The sequence below is a fragment of the Kogia breviceps genome, chromosome 1, assembly GCF_026419965.1.
Source record: "Kogia breviceps isolate mKogBre1 chromosome 1, mKogBre1 haplotype 1, whole genome shotgun sequence".
Classification (NCBI taxonomy): domain Eukaryota; kingdom Metazoa; phylum Chordata; class Mammalia; order Artiodactyla; family Physeteridae; genus Kogia; species Kogia breviceps.
Window position 1 is genome coordinate 95,111,561 of NC_081310.1, and position 15,835 is coordinate 95,127,395.

General features: G+C 43.4%; 1 protein-coding gene across 1 annotated transcript in view; it reads right to left on the reverse strand.

Moving 5' to 3' along the window:
* Positions 1-11,809: 11,809 nt before the first annotated feature.
* ALDH9A1 (aldehyde dehydrogenase 9 family member A1) overlaps positions 11,810-15,835 on the reverse strand; it is a 29,457-nt gene continuing 25,431 nt past the window's right edge. The window contains exons 10-11 of the mRNA XM_059054391.2: positions 14,122-14,234; positions 11,810-12,560 (exon numbers count right to left, since the gene is read on the reverse strand). Coding sequence (XP_058910374.1) covers positions 12,466-12,560; positions 14,122-14,234 — 208 coding nt within the window. The 3' untranslated portion in view covers positions 11,810-12,465. The remainder of the gene's footprint in view (positions 12,561-14,121; positions 14,235-15,835) is intronic.

Here is a 15,835-nt window from a genome sequence, read left to right on the forward strand (position 1 = left end):
ATGAACTTCCCTCTTAGGACTGCTTTTGCTGCATCCCATAGATTTTGTTGTTTTTTTGTTTTGTTTTGTTTTTTTGCAGTACGCGGGCCTCTCACTGTTGTGGCCTCTCCCGCTGCAGAGCACAGGCTCCGGATGCGCAGGCCCAGCAGCCATGGCTCACAGGCCCAGCCGCTCCGCGGCATGAGGGACCCTCCCGGACCGGGGCATGAACCCGCATCCCCCGCATCGGCAGGTGGACTCCCAACCACTGCGCCACCAGGGAAGCCCCCCATAGATTTTGTATAGTTGTGTTTTCATTGTCAGTTGTCTCAAGGTATTTTTTAAATTACTTCTTTGATTTCATTGTTGACCCATTGGGGTTTTTTAGTAGCGTGTTGTTTAGTCTCCACATAATCATTTTTTCCCCCTCATTTCTCTTTCCGTGGTTGATTTTTTTTTTCTTTTTGTCTGCATTGGGTCTTCATTGCTGCACAGGCTTTCTCTAGTTGCAGCGAGTGGGGTCTACTCTTTCTTGTGGTGTGCGGGCTTCTCATTATGGTGGCTTCTGTTGTTGTGGAGCATGGGCTCTAGGCGTGCAGGCTTTAGTAGTTGCAGCACACAGGCTCGGTAGTTGTGGCTCACGGGCTCTAGAGCACAGGCTCAGTAGTTGTGGGCCACGGGTTAGCTGCTCCGTGGCATGTGTGATCTTCCCGGACCAGGGATCAAACCTAGGTCCCCTGCATTGGCAGGTGGATTCTTAACCACTGTGCCACCAGGGAAGTCCCTGTGGTTTTTAGTTTCATGCTGTTGTGGTCAGAAAAGATGACTGAAATCATTTCTACCCTCTTAAATTTGTTGAGGTTTGTTTTGTGTTTAGTATGTGTTCTATCTTAGAGAATGTTCCATGTGTGCTTGAAAGGAATGTGTATTCTGGTTTTTATGGATGTAATGTCCTGAAAATATTAATTAAGTCTAACTGTTCTATTGTGTCATTTAGGATCTCTTTTGCCTTATTGATTTTCTGTCTGGAAGATCTGTCCCTTGATGTCAGTGGGGTGTTAACGTCTCCTACTACTATTGTATTCCCATCAATTTCTCCCTTTATGTCTGTTAGTATTTGTTTTATGTATTTAGGTGCTCCTATATTGGGAGCATAGTTAAGAAGTATAACATCCTCTTCTTGTATTGATCCTTTTATCACTATATAGTGTCCTTTTTAATCTTTCTTTATAGTCTTGTTTTAAAGTCTATTGTTTTCTGATATGAATCTTGCTACCCTTGGTCTCTTGTTATTCCCATTTGTAAGAAATATCTTTTTCCATCCCCTCACTTTCAATCTGTGTCCTTTGTCCTAAAGTGGATCTCTTATAGGCAACATATTGTAGGCTCTTGTTTTATTACCCAATCTGCCACTCTATGTCTTTTAATCAGAGCATTTAGTCCATTAACATTTAAGGTAATTTGCCATTTTAAACCTTGTTTCCCAGTTGATTTTGTATTGCTTCTTTGTTCCTTTCTTTCTGTTTGTCCTTTTGTGGTTTGATGGTTATTTTTGTATTATGCTTGAGTTCTCTTCTTTTTGGTTTTTGTGAATCTATTGTATGTTTTTGTTTGTGGTTACCCTGGTTTTCAAGTATGTTAACCCATTACTATATCTATTTGCTTTAGATTGGTAGTCATATAAGCTCAAACAAATTCTAAGAAAAAAATCTACATTTTTCTTACTCCCATCCCCCACATTTTATGGTTCTGATATCCTCTTTTACATCTCCATGCTTATCCTTTTGCTGTTCATTGTAGTTATAATCACTTGCACAAAAATTTTTTGATTTTTTTTTAATCTATGTACTGGCTTAGTGTTTTACTTTCCTATTGTGATTTTCTCTTTCCTTTATAGATTCTTGCTTCTTTTCTATTTAGAGAAGACTCTCAATATTTCTTTCAGAATAGATTTAGTATTGCTATATTTTTAAATTTTTGCATGTCTGAGAAATTCTTTCTCTCTCCTTGTATGATCAGACCACCCAAGATGGTTGTTCTCCTGCTCTCTGTACATCCCCTGCTCAACCAGTGCCTGCTTCACCTTTACCCTACTCACATGACTGACATTCCTACACATACCTGCCCCCACCCCAGCTAGTTCTTCCTACATATTTGTCCCCAACCTAGCTAATGACTGTTCTAATCTTTAGATCAGAATATCTCCACCATGACTGATAGCTTATCAAAGGGGCAGTGAGGGGGTGTGCCCCTCTGCTAGTTTCCCTGGTAACCAATGAGCCAACCTGACCTCAATTCCCCCTATAACTGGTAACCTTGCCCTCACCCCAGGAACAAAGATTGCCGCCATGTCCTGCCCATCTGCCACACACAGTGGGGTGTTGCTCCAGGACATTGCTTCAGTCATGTAAGATTCCCCCATCCATTAAACCGTTAACGTCTCTGTCACTGACTCAGGGCTCTTTCTTTGGTCTCAAGCATGGACAAGTACAGAGCTTGTAGGCCTGCAGGGTGCAGCCCAACAATTGACAAAGCCAGCAAGGAGACCCAGGAAACTCCTGTGAGCACAGAGATATCAGGAAGTAAGGACAGGGAATGGAAAGTTGCAGGGACTGTCCACTAACGTGGGGTACAAAAGTTGTGGAAGAAATCCCAATGTGGCCGTCCACTAACACATGGGGCCCATAAGTTGCAGGGGAAATCCTGAGGTGGCTATCCACTAGTATGTGGGGCCCTGTAGTGGCTGTCCTTGATGAATGAGGGCTGCCAAGAGAGTATGGAGAACAATGGCCTAATGGCTCTGCTATTGTATCAAAATGAGCCTTTTATAACTGGTTTGGCTTTAATCTTGGGTGTGTGCATGAGTGCCCCAGTATATGAGTCCAAATCCTGTTGTCTCTCCCTGGTTTTGACCCTTGTTAGGGTGTCCTGGTAACTTGAATGCTGATTCATGTTCCCCTGAAAGTGATGGATATGAATGTGAGTGAATGATATGTACTATTGTCTATCACTATTATTTGTTTAAACTGAATTGGCTATTCAGAAACTGAAACAATTCCCTGAAAATGTCCAAGATGGGACTCTTGACATTCTAAAACTGGTTTCTGCATATGCCATTAGAGGAAATTAGCTTTCTAGAAGGAAATGGTATTTCTCTTCCTGTGTCTTTGAGACGTAAATAATCTACCTGAGAGTGAAGGGGGAAAAAGAGACCCTCTTAAACTCTAGCAGGAAAACTGTGAGGTCTCTGTGTCTATATAGATATATATATGTCTATGTGTACCTTATAAATATGATATGTCTCTGTCTCCAAATGGCATGGCGAAGATTGGTTTGTGGATGAGCTCTGTTTAAATGGCTTAAATTAAGCACTTACATAAATTCTCAGAAAAAGAAACTGTCCAGAATGAATTTCAGGTTCACACAATCTGGGAAATATTCAGTACTGAATTGAAATCTGCTATTGAAACTACTTAAGCTTGTTGGTTTGATTAATATAGATATGTCTTTAGAGTCATCAGTGTTAAGTATAATACTCCTGTTGTACCTAGGTTTATGAGAGGTCAAATAAGACCTTAATATATCTGTTACAAATTTGTCAGCAGGGAAAATAACTTGGGGACTTCCCTGGTGGCACAGTGGTTAAGAATTCGCCTGCCAATGCAGGGGACACAGGTTCGAGCCCTGGTCCGGGAAGATCCCACATGCCACGGAACAACTAAGCCCGTGCACCACAACTACTGAGCCTGCCCTCTGGAGCCTGCGTGCCACAACTGCTGAAGCCCACCTAGAGCCCATGCTCCACAACAAGAGAAGCCACCACAATGAGAAGCCCATGCACCACAACAAAGAGTAGCCCTCGCTCACCACAATAGAGAAAGCCTGCGCGAAGCAGCGAAGACCCAACGAAGCCAAAAATTAATTAATTAATTAATAAAAAAAGAAAAGAACTTGATATAATGAAACTTTAAGGAAATGTAAATGAGATAAGAGATTTGGGACAAACTCTCTAGGAATTACTATGTTTTGGGAATGTCTATCTAAAACAGTCTCTCCAGATTTTGGCAACTTGAAACTAAATGAAGAGAATTCATTGACTATCTGGGTCATTTCAAATAGGATAAAATATTGGAACATTAATTGCTGGGTGGGTCTAAGTTTAACTACCTTTGCCTTCTTAGGAGATGAAGACTAAAGCATAAGTTTTCCAATCAGGAAATGCTGGTAGAAAAAAGTTCACAATTACTTACTCCTTGGTTTTTGCCAGATTAAGGTTTTTAAGGGTTAAGATTATAGTCAGTCATAATTCTAGTTATTGTAACCAAGTTTCTTTATTGATTACATTGTAATCAGGTGTTTAACTGTACCTTTTTAAGTCTTCTGTCATTTATAGACAATTATCGTTGTACTCTGATGCTTTTGAAAAAAGTGCTCCATCTTCAAGAAGATTCATAGGAAGGACTTTTTGACAAGTACAGGTCTCATAAGTTTCAGCTCATACTGCTGACTGGGTAAGAAATCAAAGAATGCTAATGGAAAACCTGATGATTTCATAAAAAATTAAAAGGATTGGTTACTGAGTGAACTGGTATACACGGTTATGTTTATGGTTTTTGTCTGGAGTATTACTGGTTTTGATCTATGTTTTCCAGATATAAGGAAGCCCTTCCCTTCAAGTTAGCTATGACTTCCAGCAATTTGGTAAACTATACCTATGGGTAGAATTGAAACATTTTTCTTTTCTCTCTGCCTGGTCCCTCCAGAAATTGGAGACTCTTGGGTTCCAAGCAGGTGAACGGGAAAGACTGTCTCCTGCCATGTGCAGGAATCTCAATATTTGGGGGACTTCTACAAGAGGGGACTCCCCCAAGGCAGAGTTGATGGCAGACCTTGGTATGGCTTTCCAGGCCTTGAGAGGCCTTTTGGGAATTCAGTCTGAGACTTCTGAGGAATTCCACCACAGCCAGTTTGGAGGAGCCTAGGTGGCCACTGTAGGTGTGATTTTGGACACATTCCTGTATTACTGAAAACTTGTTTTCTGAACTATATTACAGACCTGGACAAAAACGACAGGCCGGTGTGGTTGATATTATCTCAATACGGATACGGCTTGTATTTTGCTTAATGGTCATGATCTTCTCTGTGTTGTGCCTGTTAGGTGTCTTACATTTTGTCCCTAGCCTGAGTAGAGGAAATCTATTCGAGGACTGAGCAGCAACAATAACCTCACAGAGAAAAGAGTCTAATTGCTGGGTTAATGGCAACAGCAAGATGCTGTTGTTGTCTTCCTCTGGATTTCCATGAAAAATCAACCTGGCTAATGTGACCATGTGGAGATGACTGACAGTGGCCGGGGGGGGGGGGGGGGGGCGGGGAAGACCCATACCATCTTCCTGTCCCACATGCCAATACGTCAGAAGGACCCTGTCGGTAAACATTACCATGTGACACATCATATGCTTTGCCCATGAGCCCCCCCAGGCTATGCTGTGTGGAGTGGAATAGGCTGGCTTCTGGACACACAAGTCCAACTAGTGTCATTAACTGTTTTTTGTTTGGAAAGACCTAATGCATCCACCCCTAACAAAACATGGGGTAACTGCTAACTCCACCAGAATGTATTTTTTAGAGCCAGGGCCTTCTCCTCCCCATGGGGGTTGCTTGGGATTTGTGAAAAACAGGGTTGGCCTTACCTTCCTTATAACCAGAGAGGGCACTGCTGCTATTGACTCCCTCTCCATTACCCCAGTAAGTGCTTGGCTCCAAAATTTGCCCACATTCTGGCAAATGGCTGATCTTACTCTTGATGCTATTTGGCTGCTGCCATCTGTATTTGTGGCATCTGGTTGCAGTGCCCCCCTACATACCTGACCCCAGGGATATCATAGAAGAGGGGCAGACCAAGATTGTGAGGGTTGTGCAGCATATGTAGCGGTGGACTGTATGATCAGGCCACCAAGATGGCTGCTCTCTGTACATCCCCTGCTCAACCAGTGCCTGCTTCACCTACACTCTACTCACATGACTGACCTTCCTACATACTTGCCCCCAACCCAGCCAGTGACTGTTCTAATATTCAGATCAGAATATCTCCACCATGATAACTTATTAATAGGGTGGTGAGGAGCATGCCCCTCTGCTAGTTTCCCTGGTAACTGATGAGCCAACCTGACCTCAATTCCCCCTATAACTGGTAACCTCGCCCTCACCCCAGGAACAAAGACTGCTGCCATGTCCTACCCACTATGACACACATGGTGAGGTGTCGTTCCAGGATCTTGCTTCAGACATGAAAGATCCACCACCCATTAAACCAGAGGTCTCTATCACTGACTCCAGGATCTTTCTTTGGTCTCAAGGATGGGCAAGTACAAGGCTTGTAGGCCTGCGGGGTACAGCCCAACACCCCTTCTATTGTAAATGATACTCTCCCTGGGTAGAGTATCCTAGGTTGCAGATATTTCTCTTACAGGGCTTTGAATGTATCTTGCCATTCCCTTCTGGCCTGCAATGTTTCTGTAGGGAAACCAGCTGATAGCCTTATGGAGGTTCCCTCTGTTTTTCTCTTGCTGCCTTCAGGATGCCTGCTTTAATTTTTGCCATTTTAATTATTAGATATCTTGGTGTAGGTCAGCTTGGGTTCATCTTGTTTGGGACCTTCTGTGCTTCTTATACCTGGATATCTGTTTCCTTCTTTAGGTTTGGGAAGTTTTCCACCAAAATTTCTTCAAGTACATTTTTGATCCCCTTTTTCTCCTGGGATTCGTATTATGTGTAGATTGGCTCACTTTATATTATCCCATAGGTTTCGTATATTGCTTTCATTTTTTTTTTCATTTGTCTGTCTGCTGTTCTGACTGGGTGATTTCAATTATTTTATCTTCCAGATCACTTATTCATTCTTCTGCATTATTTAGTTTGCCCATGGCCAGGACCATCTGTGTAGGTCTCTCTCTTTTCTGCCTACCACAATGCAGCTACTGCACTGTCCTCCGAGCCTCTGAAGCTCCCTTTCTGTCCCAGCTGATCTCCCAGCCACTGAAGGGGCTTCCCAGAGTGAGGGAACTTTTCCTCTTTCACAGCTCCCTCCAAGGGGTACAGGTGCTGTCCTAATTACTTTTTTTTTTCTTTTGTCCTACCTGGTGATCTTTCTTACAGCTTTGGTTGTATGAGATCTTCTGCCAGAGTTCAGCAGGTATTCTGTGAGAACTGTTCCACATGTAGATCTATTTTTGATGTATTGGTGGGAGGAGGTGAGTTCCACGTCCTTCTATTCCGCCATCTTGACCTCCACCTGTCCTTATTGTATAAGGTTCTTGAGGATCAAACCTAGCGCGATGTTCCCGTGGCCAAGGGCCAGCTCAGGTTCCAGCACAAGATGTGGTAGGAAGCAGGAGAGCCACCTGCTGGTGAAACTTCATCCATCAAAAGTCAGCAACCAGGTTACCTTATGTTCCAAGGACACCCCCAGAGTTTGCCCCACTTTCCTTTCACCCCTATATCACTTGCCTCCAAAGATGCTCTAACTCAATCGAAAACAACTCTCAGTTCCCTCTCTTAAGCAGCACTGTCCAATAGAACTTTCTGACATGATGGAAGTATTATTCAACTGCACTGTCCACTGTAGTTACCACAACCCATGTGTGGCATCGAGTACTTGAAATGTGACGAGAGCAACTAAAAACCTGAGTTTTTATTTAGTTTTAATTGTATTTAAATAGCTAAATGTGGCTAGTGGCTACTGTACCACTGCAGTAAAGCAGTGGTTCTCCACCTTGTCTGTCCCCTAAATTCACCCCAGCAGAGACCTTTTAATATCCAGATGAGCAGACCACACCCCGAATCAATTAAATTAGAATCTCAGTATTTTTAAAGCTCTCTCTGGGTATTTCAAACATGTGGCCAAAGCTGAGAACCCTTGCTCTAAAACCAGTGTTTGGCAAACTATCATGCATAAGAACCTCCTGGGGATCTTGTTAAAATGCAGATTCTGATTCAGAGGCCTGAGGTGAGAACTGAGATTCCACAGGTCAAACAAGCACAGGCTGCTGCCCCTGGGCCACACTGAGTACCAAGGTTCTACCACAGCCCTTCTAATCCGTTCACTTACGCAAACATTAGGAACTTTCTGAGCCCAGTGGCATGACAGTTCTGGCTTTTAGAGTTTCCATTCTAATCGGAGAAATAATAAGTTTGTAATCTCAAACAGTGATAAATGCTTTGAAGTAAATAAAAGTGTAGTGGGATAGGGATGTGTGCAGCAACTGCAGATTTAAGGAGGTGAATGTTTAGTTTTTGGCTTTCAGGAGCCTACAGGTGAAGATCTGGAAAAGCATGCTCTCTGGGGAAGAGGGAGAGTGAGTGTGAGGCTCCTGAGGCAAGAACAGGCCTGGCAGAGTAACGCACAGGTGAACAGGGAGAGTGACAGAGGCGGGAGTCATAGAAGGGCAGTGGTGGTCACGGCGAGGAGTTTGGACTGTGTTCTAACTGAACTAAAAGCCGCAGTAGGGCCTTAAGCAAGACCATGAGGAATGCTGATTTACTCTGAAGAGATTGCTCACTGCTGATCTGACTTTCTGATAGTTTTTCACAGCATCATTTAACTGCTAAGACTTGGTCTCCTCTTTCCCCTTTGCTGATGTTTTTCCCCCCTCACACTGTAAAAAGAAATACAAAGACAGGGCTTTAGGTATAAGAAAAACCAAGGAATCATTTTTACTTCTGAGGAAAGCCAAACTCAGAACTAGGCATTTCAGAGAAGCTACGGTGGAGACTCTGCCATTGTAAGAAGCAGGCAAGGAACTCAGGGCTGCCCCCCTTCTCTGGAAGCTCCTGATGGATGACTTCTGTGGATGGGGTCAGTAAACTGTAGTCCACCTTCCTTCTGCCAGACTCTTGCCTTAGGCAGCAAGAGGATCGAAGGTGTAAGAAATAAAGAGCAGCAGGAGGAAAGAAGGGACCCAGTGGCCACTGCTTTTGTCTGAAAAACACCTGCCCAAGTGTGAGACTGCCTCTGTTTGGAATCACAGAAAAGCCAAGCCAGAGATCAGGACTCTAAGCTACTGCAAAGGAGTAAGCCAACATGGGTCTTGGTTTTCTTCTTTCTCTCATGAATACAATTCCAAAACCATTTCTATCCGTAGCAGTTAAATGACGCTGTAGCACAGGAAGCTGTCAACCAAGTAAATCTTAAAATGCATATAAAAGGACATGAGTTGAATAAATTTACACGTGGCCTCATCAGGATACAGGGTTAGTTGGCAGTTATTACCTTTAAGAAAATCCTAGGAAAGATATGCACCCAAATGTTAATAGTAGTTACCTCTGGGAGATACTAGATGGGAGAAGGAAAAAGAAGGGTACCTTCTGCTTAACTTTCAAAAGTTAATCAAATACTAGTAGAGGGACTTCCCAGGTGGTCCAGTAGGTAAGACTCCACGCTCCCAATGCAGGGGGCCCAGGTCCGATCCCTGGTCAGGGATCTGGATCCCCCATGCCACAACTAAGAGCCTACATGCCACAACTAAGAGTTTGCATGCCGCAACTAAAGATCCTGCACACCCCAACGAAGATCCTGCGTGCCGCAACTAAAGATCTGGTGGAGCCAAATAAATAAATATTAAAAAAAAAAAAATACTAGTAGAGAAAAAGGAGACTCCAGGAGAATTTAACTAGATGATACAACTTCTTCCAAATCAAAGGAAGGCCTGGCCTCTTGGTTAAATCATGTTTCCTTAAGTGCATTTTGTACATATTATTACTCTCCTAAGATGCTTCATTAACAAACAAGAATCTTTGTTCAGGTAAATTTGTGAAGTACAATAGTTAATGACATCCTGGAACACACTTTGGACCATGCTGGGTGCGGTAGGCTGCATAATGCTCCCCACCAGCTATGTCACATCTTAAGTTTTGGGACCTGTGAATATTTATATGGCAAAAAGAGACTTTGCAGATATGATTATGTTAAGGATCTTGAGATAAGAGACTATTATGGACCATCCCGTGGGCCCTCAATGCTATCGTAAGTGTCCATATAAGAGGGAAGCAGAGGGGGATCTGACTACACAGAGGAAGAAGGCAATGGAAGCAGAGACTTGATGCTAAGCTGTTGCTGCTAAACAAAGAGGAGGGGCCGTGAGCCACAGAATGCAGATCTAGAGATTGGAAAAGGAGGGGAAAGATTCTCTCCTAGAGCCTACAGAGGGAGTATGCCCTGCCAACACCCTGGTTTTTGCCCAGTGAAACCATTTTGGACTTCTGACCTCCAGAACTACAAGATAATAAATGTGTTGTTTTAAAGTCCCCACATTTGTGGTAATTTGTTACAGCAGTCATACAAAATGAATACAATGAGTTAAGCTCTAGGAATCGGGGAAGGAGAGCAGAAAGCATAAGCGTTAAAGTCCCACATAGCTGGATTGGAACTCTACTCTACAACTTACTGACTTGGCTGTGGTCCAGACTTCTCCAATTCTCAGCTTCTTCATCTGAAAATTGGGGCTAACAACTTTCTTATGTTTAGTGTGAGTACTCAATGAGAAGGGAAGTAGCAGATGGATCGCAGGGAGTATTCAAATGTTGGTTCCCTTTACCTGGCTGTTCTCTCTTCAGAGGGACTGCCAGAAACTTGTCTTCTCCCAGGTGGCTCCTACTGTGGAAGTCACACAAGGACCCCTGAAGACCCAGGATGAGATCACCGTTGGCCTTGCTCGGTATCCTGTATGTGCCCGCTGTGCGAATATCCATCAAGAGAGGCTGATTCAATTGTTCTCATCCTCTAACTACAGTTTTTGCCCATCATAATAGATAATCAGATGCAGGCCCAGTAACAAGAATCATCCCTTACCTCTTAGCTACTGTGATGACTAATTTTATATGTCAACCTCACTGGGTGATGGGATGCCTGGGTATGTCTATGAGGGTGTTTCCAGAAGAGATCAGCATTTGAACTGGTGAACTGAGTAATGCAGATGGCCCTCCCCATGTGGTGGGAATCATCCAATCCATTCAGGGCCCAAATAGAAAAGGCAGAAGAAGGGCAAATTCACTCTCTCTGCTTGAGCTGAGACATCCATCTTCTGCCCTCAGACAGCAGCACTCCTGGTTCTCAAGCTTTGGGACATGGACTGAATTACACCACCAGCTTTCCTGGATCTCCAGCTTGTGGAGAGCAGATTGTGGGCCTTTGCAGCCACCATAATCACGTAAGCCAATTCCTATAAGAAATCTTCTCTTATATGTATCTGTTCTATTCTATTGGTTCTGTTTCTCTGGAGAACCCTAATACCACTATTAAATCTAAATTATTCCCATGAAAGGAAGACAAGAGGGCAAGATGAGGATCACTGGGTTTCCCTGGTGGTTCAGTGGTTGAGAGTCCGCCTGCTGATGCAGGGGACACGGGTTTGTGCCCGGTCCGGGAAGATCCCACATGCTGTGGAGCGGCTGGACCTGTGAGCCATGGCCGCTGAGCCTGCGCATCCGGAGCCTGTGCTCCAGGAGAGGCCACAACAGTGAGAGGCCCACGTATGGAAAAAAAAAAAAAAAAAAAAAAAAAAGATGAGGATCACTGCAACAGTCTGAGAAGTCACCATGATCTGATAGCCCTTTAAGGACAGGCCCCGTTTATCTAGGCTGGGAAGAACATGGAGCCCAGAAGTCTGAATGGGCCACTGAAAGTTCATTACAGCAAGAGAAGCCTGCCCATGTGTACTCACTGCAAAGAAGGTCAAATCCTCTGCCTTAAAACGTTTAACTTTAGCCCTATCCTGTGTCCTCCTATAACCCTGAGATGTGTATGTATAGTTTCAAAACATGACACTGAAAGGACTGATGGTGTGATTTATTTAGTTTCAGTATACTGCAATGGATTACAAACAGTCTGTACGTTTAAAAGGAAACTCTTCTGTCATAAGAGAGCAAGCTGTAACTCAAGGACTGGAGCCAGTTTCCCCCATCCCCGCAGCGCTGGCTCTGGCCAGTCAGCATTCACACCAAACTGACCCGTCTATTAGCCAAGCCCTCTCTCCTGACTGCCAGCCTTCTGAATGGAATGACGAGGGGCCATGTCTTTAAAAATGTCAAGGAGCAGAAATCTCTGCTGATTCCCCCAGGAACCTCTAAAGGCATGGGTTCTTTAAAGCAAGCTAGGGAATGAAACTGTCAGTGGGTCGGCTCTGTGGAAGAACAATCCTGGTCCCTCCCCCTGTTCTCCAGTAGTGTGCTAGTGGCTCTCAAAGATTTCAGAGAAATTTGCTTTAAGGAAAATCACAGCTTTCTGGATTAGCATCTAAAAGGCACTTACGCACATTTTCACTTAGGAAACTGATTGAGCGATGAAAAGTAACACTGAACCATTCTCTTATCCTGAATGGCCAACATTCTGCCATTCTGGCCAACATTCTGGCTGCACCGCTGCGGTCAAGAGAGCCGGTTCTCATTATTCCCAGGCCCGGCCATGTTCACTGGCTTCACTGCACGTTTTCAAAAAGCAGACTCCACGTCACCCATCTCCACGCACACAGTCTTTAGTTGTGAATAATACTCAATTGTCACACGGCCATTCTCTCTGCCAAACCCTAAAAGGAAGAGAAAGGGTGAGGGTGAGCCATTGTGGTAATCCAGCCACAGTGACCTGTGGAAACAGGCACTGCTCCCAGGGCTGGGGAAGAGCGCAAAGCCAAGAAGTTCTGGGATCAAGTCCTCAACTGCATGTATTAACTGTGGAGCTAGACGTGGGAAAAGTGACACACTAGCCTTCGGGGATGGGGAAATATTTAGGTTTCATTTCTTACCAGTATGACTCTTAACTTCTAGTATCTACTCTTCTAGACTAAGGTCTAAAAATGTTCAGACTTTCTTATCATTAGAGCATTCTCTACAATTATCAACCTGATGCCTTTGAAAGTCAGTGCTAACTTAAAACTTAACTCTACATAATAGGCTTATTAACTTCTCTTATACTAAATCTGTAAGAGCACCTACTATTTACACTCTGTCCACTCACGTGGGGAGTGGACCCTTTAGGCTCTCAAGACACTGCCCAATCACTAGTAGATAAGGTTACATGCTAAAAGGACAGCCTTCCTGTGTCCCCCACCCCAGACTGAGGCACGCTCTGCATCCTAAGAGCAAGGCCCAGTCTCCAAAAATGCACATCTCCAGGGGGCATCATTCCAAATGGGACATACACAATGGCCCTGCTAGGGCCTCACTCTGCCTTTTGTTCCTTTCCAAATCCTCTCAGCATGGAGCCCATTGGGCATGTTAGGCCAGCTTTCTGTCCCTCTCATCTCATATAGGCATATCCATGGGCACTGATCCAAAGATTCAGGTTTAGGGAAGGGAAAGCTGGCCTCAGAGGCCCCATTGAGGCCAAAGCTGCAGATTCCAAACAAACTGAGGGTTATGAATTAATAAAACAGAGCCTTGGTTCCTACCCTGCATTTAGGTCTGTGTTACAGCTCCTCCAGGTACCCCATAGGGACAAGAATGACTAGTGAAGTATGACTACAGAATGCCAGAACGATACCAAACGCAATACCAAATAAAACTGTCAAATTAACACCCACCATCTCATCATCATTCATCCATGTTTATATGTTTGCCAACACTGTGATGGCCATAAATATCTGCCAGGAGACTAGGGGCTGGACTCTTAGAATGCTGCACCTACAAAGTCCAAACCAATTTTCATACAGAATTGGTGAAATTAGCAACAAACTCCAAAGGAAGAACCTCAAAGTAATGGCTATGTTCCTGATGCCTCAAATCTCCTAACAGACTAGATTTACAAACCTGCCATGGTTAGAACGCCTAGGGGTGGTTACACTTAATGGCAATCACAGACTGTGAGGAAAAAGTAATCCTACCAATGAGATAAACCTTTTTCAGATACATGTCAGCTGTTCACAATCCAGTCTACACATCAAAGACTTCTGGAGAGCTTTTGGAAAAAATAAAGACACTCAGCTTCCATTCCGAGACGGATACAGCGGGCCTGAGGAGGACCAGGAATTCATATACTTTTCCAGGTGATTCTGATACACACACAGGTTTAGGAACCTGTTCCATAAGGACTGAATTATGACCAGTGTCTCTAGAGACAGGGGTTTGCTTTCACAGTTCCCAGACCCTCACCTGACTTCTTATATCCACCAAAGGGCAACTCCACTGGGCTGACATTATAGTTGTTAATGAAGCACATTCCAGCCTGAAGCTCAGCCACCACTCTGTGGGCACGCTGGATGTCCCTATGAAGAAAAAAATGCATTGGTTATTCACAGTTTCTTTTGCTACAACCTCACCAGGAAAAGTTAGACTGTCACTCCTAAGGGTCTCAAAACATTGCCAAATTCTTGTTTCTTCAAAATGTGTTTTAAAATCTTATACCATCCATGCAAAATAGGTAAGGATTTGAATTTTACAGTCTCATCCAAATGCACGTATAAAATAAGCAGCAGAAACAAGGGTGCCAAAACAATTCAATGTGGGAAAATAGTCTTTTCAACAAATAGTGCTAGAACAACTGGATATACATATGCAAAAGAATGAAGGAAGATCCCTTTCTTACACTACACACAAAAATTAACTCAAGTGGGTCACTGACCTAAAATGTCAGAGTGAAAACCACAGAACTCTTTGAAGCAAACAGGAATAAATCTTCATGACCTTCGGTTAGATATAATCTTTTTAGACATGACACCAAAAGTAACAGATAAAGAAAAAATAGAATAATTACACTGACAAAATTTTAAAGTTTTGTGCTGCAAATGAGACTATCAGGAAAGTAAAAAGACAACTCACAGAAATGCAAATCAAAACTGATATAAGACACCACTGCACAACCACGAGGATGGCTAAAATCAAGAGAACCGACAATAACAATTGCTGACTAGGATGTGGAGAAACTGGAACCCTTATACATTGCTGATGGGAATGTAAAATGGTACTGCCACTTTGGAAAACAGTTTAGCAGTTCCTCAAATAGTTAAACACAGAGTCACCATAGGATCCAGCAATTCCACTCCTGAGTATATACCAGAAATGAAATATACAAATATCCACAAAAAGACTCATATATGAATGCTCATAGGAGCATTATTCATAATAGCCAAAAAGTAGAAACAGCCCAAATGTCTATCAATGGGTCAATGAATAAACAAAATGTGATATATCCATACAACAGAATATTACTCAGTAGTAGAAAGGAATAAAGAAGTGATACATACTATAACAGTAAATGAACTTTGAGAAGAAGCCAGGAGATGAACTAAGTGAAAGAAGCCAGTGGTGAACGGTCACATACTGTATGATTTCATCTACGTAAAATATTCAAAATATGCAAATCTATAAAGACAGAGTAGATCAGTGGTTGCCAGGGACTGGGGGGAGGGGAAAAATGCAGAGTAACTGTTACTGTTCTTAGAATGAAGAAATGTTCTAAAATTAGATTATAATGACAGTTGTACAATCTGTGAATACACTAAAAACTACTGAATTGTACAATTTAAATAGGTGAATTGTTTGGTACATGAATTATCCCAACAAAGCTGTTTTTTTAAAATAAATTTTAAAAAAGAGTTACTCTCCTTTGTAACTGGCCTTTGTCTGTATTTTGGTGGCAAAGCAAAGCAAGAGGAGAGACTTATCCCACGCAATCCTCAAATCAAAAAAAGCAGCTCCTGGGCTTCCCTGGTGGAGCAGTGGTTGAGAGTCCACCTGCTGATACAGGGGACACAGGTTCATGCCCCGGTCCAGGAAGATCCCACGTGCCGTGGAGCAGCTGGGCCCGTGAGCCATGGCCGCTGAGCCTGTGCGTCCGGAGCCTGTGCTCCTCAATGGGAGAGACCAC